Consider the following 10,251-nt stretch of genomic DNA (forward strand, 5'->3'; position numbering starts at 1 on the left):
GAAATGGAGTCTTGCTCTGTTGCCCAGGCTGGAGTGCAGTGGCGCAATCTCAGCTCACTGCAACCTCCACCTCCCGAGTTCAAGCAATTTTCCTGCCTCAGCCTCCCGAGTAGCTGGGACTACAGGTGTGCGCCACCATGCCCAGCTAATTTTTGTATTTTTAGTAGAGATGGGGTTTCTCCATGTTGGCCAGACGGTCTCGATCTCTTGACCTTGTGATCTGCCCGCCTCGGCCTCCCAAAGTGCTGGGATTACAGGCGTGAGCCACCATGCCCGGCCTAAGTTTTGTATTTTTAGTAGAGACTGGGGTTCACCATGTTGGCCAGGCTGGTCCTGAACTCCTGACCTCAAGTGATCTGCCTACCTCAGCCTCCCAAAGTGCTGGGATTACAGGTGAGAGCCACTGTGGCCAGCCACTTAGTGTCTTTACATGGACTACCTTACTTAATTGCCATAGGAATCCCATAAGGTGGATACACTATCATTCGTTTTACAGATGAGAAATCGGGGCTTAGGGAAGCAACTGGCCCAACAGGTCCTGAGGTCTAGAGCTAAGCACAGGCAGAGATGCAATGTGCAAAACCAAGTCAAGGCCTGTCTGGGCAGAAACTAGGCAGGGCGCCTCCATGAGCAAAATGGGTCCAAGGGGAAAACAAGAGGTTGGCTCAATGGCCTACAAAAGTGGTTTCTGAGGGGTAATTGAGTAAGACAATCCACTGAGGTGTGGGAGGAGAACTTTTGTTTTTGTATCTGTTTTGTGTTTAAAATGAGAAATTACAGCCGGGGCAACAGGGTGAAACCTCATCTCTACAAAAAATACAAAAAATTAGCCAAGCGTGGTGGCACATGCCTGTAGTCCCAGTTTCTTGGGGGGCTGAGGTGGGAGGATTGCTTGAGCCCATGAGGTCAAGGCTGCAGTGAGGTGCAGTCGGACCACTGCTCTCCAGCCTGGGTGACAAAGTGAGACCCTATCCCCACCCCCAAAAAAAAGTAAAAAAGAAAACAAGAAATTGTCTTGGGCCAGACTTGGTGGCTCACGCCTGTAATCCCAGCCTTTGGGAGGTCAAGGTGGGTGGATTCCTTGAGCTCAGGAGTTCCAGACCAGCCTGGTCAACATGGCAAGACCCTGTCTCTACAAAAAATGCAAAAACTGTCAGGTGTGGTGGTGTACGCCTGTTGTCCCACTTACTACTTGGGGAGGCTGAGGCAGGAGGATCGCCTGAGTCTTCAGAGGTCAAGGCTGCAGTGAGTTGAGATCTCACCACTGTGCTCCAGCCTGGGTGACAGAGTGAGACCCTGTCTTAAAAAAAAATAAAAAAAAATAAATTAATAAAATAGAGACCAGGCACTGTGGCTCATTCCTGGAATTCCAGCACTTTGGGAGGCCAAGGAGGGTGCAGCTCTTGAGGTCAGGAGTTCAAGACCAGCCTGGCCAAAATGGTGAAACTCGGCCAGTGCGATGGCTCACGCCTGTAATCCCAGCACTTTGGGAGGCTGAGCTGTGCAGATCACTAGGTAAGGAGATCGAGACCATCCTAGCTAACACGGTGAAACTCTGTCTCTACTACAAATACAAAAAATTAGCAGGGTGTGGTGACATGTGCCTGTAGTCCCAGCTACTCGGGAAGCTGAGGCAGCAGAATTGCTCTAACCCGGGAGACGGAAGTTGCAGTGAGCTGAGATCACGCCACTGCACTCCGGCCTGCGTGACAAAGTAAGACTCCATCTTAAAAAAAAACAAGGTGAAACCCAGTCTCTACTAAAAATACAAAAATTACGGCTGCTCTCAGCTCAGTGCAGTGGCTGGGACTACACGCACGTTCCACCATGCCCAGCTAATTTTTGTATTTTTAGTAGAGATGCGGTTTCACCATGTTGGCCAGGATGGTCTCCATCTCTTGACCTCGTGATCTGCCTGCCTTGGCCTCCCAAACTGCTGGGATTACAGGCATGAGCCACGGCACCCAGGCTGATTTCTTTAAAAAAAAAAAAAAGGTAGGCCAGGCCTGGTGGCTCACACCTGTAATCCCAACACTTTGGGAGGCCAAGGCAGGTGGATCACCTGAGGTCAGGAGTTCAAGACTAGCCTGGCCAACATGGCGAAACCCCATCTCTACCAAAAATACAAAAATTAGCTGGGCATGGTTGTGGATACCTGTAATCCCAGCTACTCAAGAGGGTGAGGCAGGAGAACCGCTTGAACCTGGGAGGCAGAGGTTGCAGTGAGCTGAGATCACACCACTGCACTCCAGCCTGGGTGATAGAGCAACACTCCGTCTCAAAAAAATAAACAGGCTGGGTGCGGTGGCTCACACCTGTAATCCCAGCACTCTGAGTGGCTGATGTGGGCGGATCACCTGAGGTTCAGAGTTCGAGGCCAGCCTGGCCAACATGTTAAAATCCCGTCTCTACTAAAAATACAAAAATTAGCCAGATGTGGTGGCACATGCCTATAATCCTAGCTACTTAGGAGGTTGAGGCAGGAGAATCACTTGAACGCGGGAGGCGGAGACTGCAGTGAGCCGAGATCACGCCACTGCACTCCAGGCTGGCGACAGAGTAAGACTTTGCATCAAAGAAAAAAAGAAAAGAAGTCAAGCTAATGTATAGTATAGCAGTACACATGTATAGCACAAATACATCATTTATTGGAAATTAAGTGAAAGATGTTTTATGGAGAAAAGATGCACAATTTACAAAGTTTTGGAGACCCCTGGTCTGAGGCGCACCCTCCAGCACCTCTGTCTTTCCCAAGTTGAGAACTTGTGGGTTCTCGGACAGAGGCACCACTCTGGTTTCATGTGGTGTCCTAATTCTGGCATGCCATCCTCTCACATCGTATCCAACCCAGAGGATGCAAAAAGAATGCTCAGCACGTTTACTAAAACAGCGTCTCTACAATAAACACAGCAGGCCAACATGTATAGCTTTTATTTACCTACCCAAGTTCCTTTTACATGTGAGTTATCTGCATTCCACCTTGCCCCCTCTCCCATTCACAAGGCCAGGATGAATCCTCTTGGCACAGAGGAAGGGGTGCCCCTTCAACTAGGGCCAGAGCCTAGATGACCTGGTGGATCCCCCACCATGAAAAAAGCAGGAAGGGAATGGAGAAGAAAAGTGTTGATCACACCTAGCCCTCACCACAGGAGGAGGGGGAATGAAGAGGTCTGGGGGACTGCCCCCATGCTATGCCCCAGTCCTTAAATACAAAGCAAGGGGAATGAAAAGGACCCTCCCTCTGAAATACAGCACCAACCTCAGCATGGAGGCAAAAGGACAGTGGGCAAGACCACGTCCCTCCGAAGGGAGAGGGCTGAAGGAGAGCACATACCGTCAGTGGCTGCGGCACCCTCCCTACCAGGGTTTGAAGCAGCCTCAGCACCGGGAGTAGGGAGAGGGGAGGAGAAGGGATGACAGTACTGTGCCATCCACTTCTCCCTGAACCCCTGGCCCCAGCACAGGCATTCCTCTGCCCACTAGCCCAAGTCAGGGGATGTGGAAGAAACTGTGTTGGAATCCAAGGCCCTTATCTATTTCTTCTTCCGTTCTTGGGAGCAGCGTGGGCAAAACCTGGAGAAGGGGAGAGAAAAGTGAGTGAAAGGGAGAACACCCTCGACCACTCAACTTAGGGACCCTCCCACTCCTGCCACTTACCATTTCCCCCGAGGCTTGGTCGTCAGCCCCACACAGGCAAAGTGGAACCATTCAATGGAACACTGGAGAGGAAGAAAGAAGTAGTAGTTAGGGGCCAGGATGGGCCAGAGGAAGGAGAGAAAGCCCCTCCAGATTCCTTAGGAACATCCTGTCCTTTACTCCATCCTTTTGGAGAATTCTTGGAAGTCCCAAGGCCAACCAGTTCCCACCATCTTCCTTCTATATTCTTTTTTTCTTTTTGAGAGAGTCTTACTCTGTTGCCCAGGCTGCAATGCAATGACATGATCTCAGCTCACCGCAACCTCTGCCTCCCGAGTTCAAGCGATTCTCCTGCCTCAGCCTCCTGAGCAGCTGAGATTACAGGCACATGCTACCATGCCTGGCTAATTTTTGTATTTTTAGTAGAGACGGGGTTTCACTGTGTTGGCCAGGCCGGTCTCGAACTCCTGATCTTAAGTGATCCGTTCACCTTGGCCTCCCAACGTGCTGGGATTACAGGCATGAGCCATAGCACCAGGCTTTCAGGTTTGTTTTTTGTTTTTTTGAGACAGAGTCTTGCTCTGTCGCCCAGGCTGGAGTGCAGTGGCATGATTTCAGCTCACTGCAACCTGTGCCTCCCAGGTTCAAGCAATTTTCCTGCCTCTTGCCTCAGCCTCCCAAGTAGCTGGGATTACAGTCGTGTGCCACTATGCTCAGCTAATTTTTCTATTTTTAGTTAGAGAAGGGGTTTCACTACGTTGGCCAGGGTGGTCTCAAACTCCTGACCTCACGTGATCGCCTGCCTCAGCCTCCCAAAGTGCTGGGATCTCAGGCAAGAGCTACCACGCCCAGCCCATCTTTCTTGTATCCTGAAGTCCCAGTACTCAACTGTGGGATTTTTCCTCTTGTACCCACTCCCTTCATGCCCCTCACAACCCCCCATCCTGAGGCAAAATGTTTCTCACATCAGGGTTGTCACAGCCAATCATCTCTCCATAGGAGACCTGGTGACAAAGGCAATAGGTGGGTTCGTTGGGATCCACAGGCATATCCAACACATCAGAGGGGTGGACACTGCCAAAGGTCACTGAGGGCATCCCATACTCAGGACTTCTGCGTGCCAAGAGGAAGAGAAAGTGTCATCTGCAGAAAGGGAAGCTAAAGCCTGAGGCTTTCGGAGGTGGCAGGAGATCCTGGTAGGGCAAACGATTTGTGGCTTCTCCAGCAGATACCAAAACGATAAGAAGAGTTCTTGGCGCAGAGATACAGAAAACGGCAGGGGGCGGTGCAGGCTGGGAGTGGGGCACCGGGAGAGAAGAGGATGTCATCTAGCAAAGGGCTCCCTGATACACTCACGTGCGCACGAGCTTTAACTTCTTCTGGGCAGTCTTGGGGGCTTCTTCATCTGAGTTTTTCCCTTTGGAACGAGCACGAGCAGCTTTCTTCTCCTTTTGAGTCCGGCCTTCTAGGGAAGAGGGGGAAAGCCAGAAGGCAGAGAGACAGAAAGATGGGTTAAGTCCTCTTCCCTCCCGCTTTCCAACCTGGTGCTCCACTTCCCACCAGATGAAGAGCTGACTTCTCCCTTTGAATCCTCGCCCCACCTCTCACAGCCCCGCCCCCCTCCTCACTCTTTTTGCCTTTGCTGGAAGAGCTGTCATAGTCACTTGACTCAATCTGTTTCTCCTTGAGATCAGCCTCAAAACGGGCCAGGTCTGTGTCCAGCCGCCGAATGTGTTTGTCCACCTGGGTGGAAAGGAAGGAGAAAGGAGAGGTACAAAACTATCTCCAATTAAAGAAAATAGGTTAAGGCAGAGTTTATGGATCTCACAGACCCCAAACAGATCCCAGCATAGTTGAAGGAAGGGTCTAAGACCCTGAGGATTAGATGGGAGGTAGGTGGGGAGCCATGAACAGGGCCATACCATCTCATAGGTCTGCATGGCAAGCTGCACCTTGTCGTCACCAAATTCCTTGCACTTGCCATAGGCTTCCTGGATCTGTTTGAGAAGGGCCAATTTTTCCTCGGAGCTCAGGCTGCGGGCGCTACTCATATACTCAGTGGCCAACTTGTCAATTTCAGCCTTCAGGTCTACAACAGAGACAGAGGCCTGGTCACAATGGCCCCTGAGTGGCTAGGTGAAACACATTTCTTCCTCTTGTTCTTTGCACCTTTTCCATCGACTAGCATAACCTTCCAACTAAAAAGTACTGCATGTTCAGAGGTACTGTGCCATGCACTCAAGTAATGGAACATACTGATAATATTTGCCTTAAAGGTCCGTTCAAGGTGCTGAAAACATTGCTATCATAGTGGGAATTTAAATTATTGAAACACAGCAAGGGATCCTTTGCACACCACATTAATACGAAGTATATTTTTGTCCATGTTTGAAGATGCTTCTTTGAAGGGCTTGCTGCTTCTTGAATTTTGTCTCAAAAGCCATTGTTTCCTTCTCAAAAACATCCCACAGCAGTTCTGTCTGCCGCAAATCAGGCTGAGTCATCTGCTGTTGCTGGTTTCCAAGTCTGTATATCAATATCCTACATTTTAAAATTATTAGTATTTTTTCTTTTTGACACAGGGTCTCACTCTGTCGCCCAGGCTGGAGTGTGGTGGCACGATCATGGCTCACTGCAGCCTCAACTTCCTGAGCTCTGGTGATCCTCCCATCTCAGGCACCACCACGCCTGGCTAATTTTTTCTATTTTTTTGTAGAGACAGGGTTTCTCCACATTACCCAGTCTGGTCTCGAACTCCTGGACTCAAGCAATCTGCCTGCCTCAGCCTCCCAAAGTGCTGGGATCATAGGGGGTAAGCCACCATGCCTGGCCTAATCTATTTATTTTTAGAGGCAGGCGCAGGTTCTCTCTTATTTTTGTTGCCTAGGCTGGCCTCCAACTCCTGTCCTCAAGTGATTCTATCACTTTGCCTTCTGAGTAGTTGGGTATATCATACAATTTAAAATTAAACCTTACTCCAACATCCATGTAACAATTCTGCTTTTTTTTTTTTTTGTTTGAGACAGGATCTCACTCTATTGCCCAGGTTGGATGGAGTGTAATGGCATGGATCACATTGCAGTCTCGACTTCTGGGCTCAAATGATCCTTCCACCTCAGCCTCTGGAGTAGCTGGGACTATAGGCACATGCCACCACACTCTGATAATTTTTTTAAAAAGTTATTTGTAGAAGTCTCACTATATTGCCCAGGCTGGTCTTGAACTTCTGGGCTCAAACAATCCACTTGCCTCAGCCTCCCAAAGTGTTGGGATTACAGGTGTGAGCCACTGCACCCAGGCTGTCCACCCTATTTGGCTCATCATTGCAACTTATTTTATTTTCCATCACTTTTTTTTTCCTGTTTGTCCATCTTAGATATTGTTCCAAACACATTTTTTTTGTTTGAGACGGAGTCTTGCTCTGTTGCCCTGGCTGGAGTGCAGTGGCACGATCTTGGCTCACCTCAACATCTGCCTCCTGGGTTCAAGGAATTCTCGTGCCTCAGTCTCCCAAGTAGCTGGGACTACAGGTGTGTGCCACCATATCTGGCTAAGTTTTGTATTTTTAGTAGAGATGTGGTTTCACCATGTTGGCTAGGCTAGTCTCAAAGTTCTGACCTCAAGTGATCTGCCTGCCTTGGCCTCCTAAAGTACTGGGATTACAGGCATAAGCCACCGCACCCAGCCTCCCAAATGTTTTATTTTATTATTTATTTATTTATTTATTTTGAGACCGAGTCTCACTGTGTTACCCAGGTTGGAGTGCAGTGGTGTGATTTCAGTTCACTGCAACCTCCACCTCCCAGGTTCAAGTGATTCTCCTGCATCAGCCTCCCGAGTAGCTGGGATTACAGGCATGCGCCACCACACCCAACTAATTTTTGTATTTTTAGTAGAGACAGGGTTTCACCATGTGGGCCAGGCTGGTCTCAAACTCCTGACCTCAGGAGACTCACCTGCCTCTGCCTCCCAAAGTGATGGGATTACAGGTGTGAGCCACTGCATCCGGCCCCAAATGTTTTAATATTGGAAGAATGGTAATGTCCCAGCATATTGAGTCTATAGATGTTTACTGATATTTATGTAGGACTCATAAATATGTCAGTTGAAAGAGACAAGTCTGACTCTAACGTAGTGCAGCAACAGATAACCAGGAGGATCTGTGAATATACTGTTTATACTCCATTCATTCCAGGCCCTTGGAAGAAGCTGAAAAAGCATATAGGTCCATAATCTCCAACTGGTCTTTCCATGCATGAACTCAAGCGTTACAACTGTATTACAAAAAAAGCAATCTGGTTCTCACCATTCCGCAGGCAGTTCTCAAGGAACTACATCCAGGGTTTTCCATGATGTTCACCTTTTCATGTGTAAACTCAGAGTAACTTAAGACACAGCTTCATGTATCTCAAAACCAGCCTGTTACATCCTTGAATATGGCTACATAGAACGGAAGACAAGACTACAGATCCTTCAGTGGGTACGGGAATAGCTCCAATAGACATCTTTGATGTGAAGAAACCCAGTGAACGCCCCAGTGCAGCCAAATTTGCTCAATGTTCAAGGCCGGAGATGGTATCTAACGCTTCTGTAAGTGTGAATGGTGTAGAGATCCTGATGTCAATTACTACTTTTTTTTCTTTCCTCTCTTTCTTTTTTCTTTCTCTTTTTAAGGACTTCTCATATAGCAAACCTCCCATCTACTAACATATGTTGCAGTCTAAAGTCACACTGGGAATTTGTGACAGTAACATTAACAATGCAGAGAAGTAGAAACATTCTAGTCATCCTATAAATACATCAAACGTGGAGAGCAGAAATGACTCGAGTTGACTTTCTTTAATTCTTCCTTTTTTTTTTTTTTTTTTTTTGAGACATAGTCTTGCTCTGTTGCCTAGGCTGGAGTGCAGTGGCATGTGGCATGATTTTGGCTCACTACAACCTCCACCTCCCAGGTTCAAATGATTCTCATGTCTCAGCCTCCCGAGTAGCTGGGATTACTGGCGCATGCCACCACACCTGGCTAATTTTTGTATTTTTAGTAGAGATGGGATTTCACCATGTGGCCAGGCTGGTCTCAAACTCTTAGCCTTAAGTTATCTGCCAGTCTAGGCCTCCCAAAGTGCTGAGATTACAGGTGTGAGCCACCACGCCTGGCTAATTCTTCTTGAGGAAGATATAAAGAACATAGCATCTTTGAATTCTTGTGGTGTTTTCACAACACTCTATTTGTTATGAAAAAGCTGATACAGAAATGAGGATCATTATCCTGTTTTAAGAATTCCAAGGGCATAAAAAAGGAGAGAGAGAAGTCACAGTTCTCCAGAACATACCAGATGATACGGTAACATCAAGTAGAAAAATAAATGATTACACACACTCATTTTATACCAAAACTTTTTACTCTATACGTACCCTCTGTTCTTTGGTCTAGGTCCCTCATGAGCTGAAAGTTTCTCTGTAATTCAAAGGGAAGGTTTTCAATACCTACGGAAGAGAGAAACAGAGAATCGCAGGACTGACTGTGGATAGGCCTTACAGTTCCTTTTAAAGTGCAGTTCAGGCTGGACATGGTGGCTCATGCCTGTAATCCCAGCACTTTGGGAAGCCGAGGGGGTGGATCACTCAAGGCCAGGAGTTCAAGACCAGCCTGGCCAACATGGCGAGACCCCCATCTCTATTAAAAATACGAAAATTAGCCTGGTGTGATGGTGTGCACCTCTAATCCCAGCTACTTGGGAGGCTGAGGCATGAGAATCACTTGAATCCAGAAGGCAGAGATTGCTATGAGCCGTGATTGAGCCACTGCACTCCAGCCTGGGCGATAGAGCAAGACCCTGCCTCAAAAACAAATGGCCGGGCACGGTGGCTCACACCTGTAATCCCAGCACTTTGGGAGGCCAAGGCAGGTGGATCACGAGATCAGGATATCAAGATCATCCTGGCTAACATGGTGAAACCGCATCTCTACCAAAAATACAAAAAATTAGCTCGGCGTGGTGGCGGGCGCCTGTAGTCCCAGCTACTCGGGAGGCTGAGGCAGGAGAATGGCAAGAACCCGGGAGGCAGAGCTTGCAGTGAGCTGAGATCACGCCACTGCACTCCAGCCTCGGAGACAGGGAGACTTTGTCTCAAAAAAGAAAAAACACCACCACCAAACAAACAAAAAATAAAGTGCAGCTCAGTTTTCCTTCCTCTGAACCTCTGGATTTATCTGTGACAGGATTTATCAGTTCTCTCATGACAGGCCATGCTTAACTCTTTCTCTACAAAACCTTTCCATTTTTGCACAGCTATCCCACCCTTTTCGCCCTCAGTGACCTTCCTTTACAAATGCTCTTCCCGGCCGGGCAGGGTGGCTCAAGCCTGTAATCCCAGCACTTTGGGAGGCCGAGACGAGCGGATCACGAGGTCAGGAGATCGAGACCATCCCGGCTAACACGGTGAAACCCCGTCTCTACTAAAAAATACAAAAAAATAGCCGAGCGAGGTGGCGGGCGCCTGTAGTCCCAGCTACTCGGGAGGCTGAGGCAGGACAATGGCGTAAAAACCCGGGAGGCGGAGCTTGCTGTGAGCTGAGATCCGGCCACTGCACTCCAGCCTGGGCGACAGAGC

General features: G+C 48.5%; 1 protein-coding gene across 7 annotated transcripts in view; it reads right to left on the minus strand.

Moving 5' to 3' along the window:
* Window positions 1–2,912: 2,912 nt before the first annotated feature.
* ING4 (inhibitor of growth family, member 4) overlaps window positions 2,913–10,251 on the minus strand; it is a 13,250-nt gene continuing 5,911 nt past the window's right edge. The window contains exons 2-8 of one of the 7 annotated variants that reach the window (XM_011982970.1): window positions 9,052–9,123; window positions 5,559–5,725; window positions 5,274–5,379; window positions 4,993–5,098; window positions 4,602–4,749; window positions 3,658–3,719; window positions 2,913–3,573 (exon numbers count right to left, since the gene is read on the minus strand). In XM_011982970.1, coding sequence (XP_011838360.1) covers window positions 3,534–3,573; window positions 3,658–3,719; window positions 4,602–4,749; window positions 4,993–5,098; window positions 5,274–5,379; window positions 5,559–5,725; window positions 9,052–9,123 — 701 coding nt within the window. In that variant the 3' untranslated portion in view covers window positions 2,913–3,533. Of the gene's footprint in view, window positions 3,574–3,657; window positions 3,720–4,601; window positions 4,750–4,992; window positions 5,102–5,264; window positions 5,380–5,558; window positions 5,726–9,051; window positions 9,124–10,251 lie in introns of all 7 variants that reach the window. The other 6 variants (XM_011982969.1, XM_011982968.1, XM_011982966.1 and 3 more) reach the window with 6 other exon arrangements.

The sequence above is a fragment of the Mandrillus leucophaeus genome, unplaced genomic scaffold (genome assembly GCF_000951045.1).
Source record: "Mandrillus leucophaeus isolate KB7577 unplaced genomic scaffold, Mleu.le_1.0 Scaffold245, whole genome shotgun sequence".
In the NCBI taxonomy this organism is placed as follows: domain Eukaryota; kingdom Metazoa; phylum Chordata; class Mammalia; order Primates; family Cercopithecidae; genus Mandrillus; species Mandrillus leucophaeus.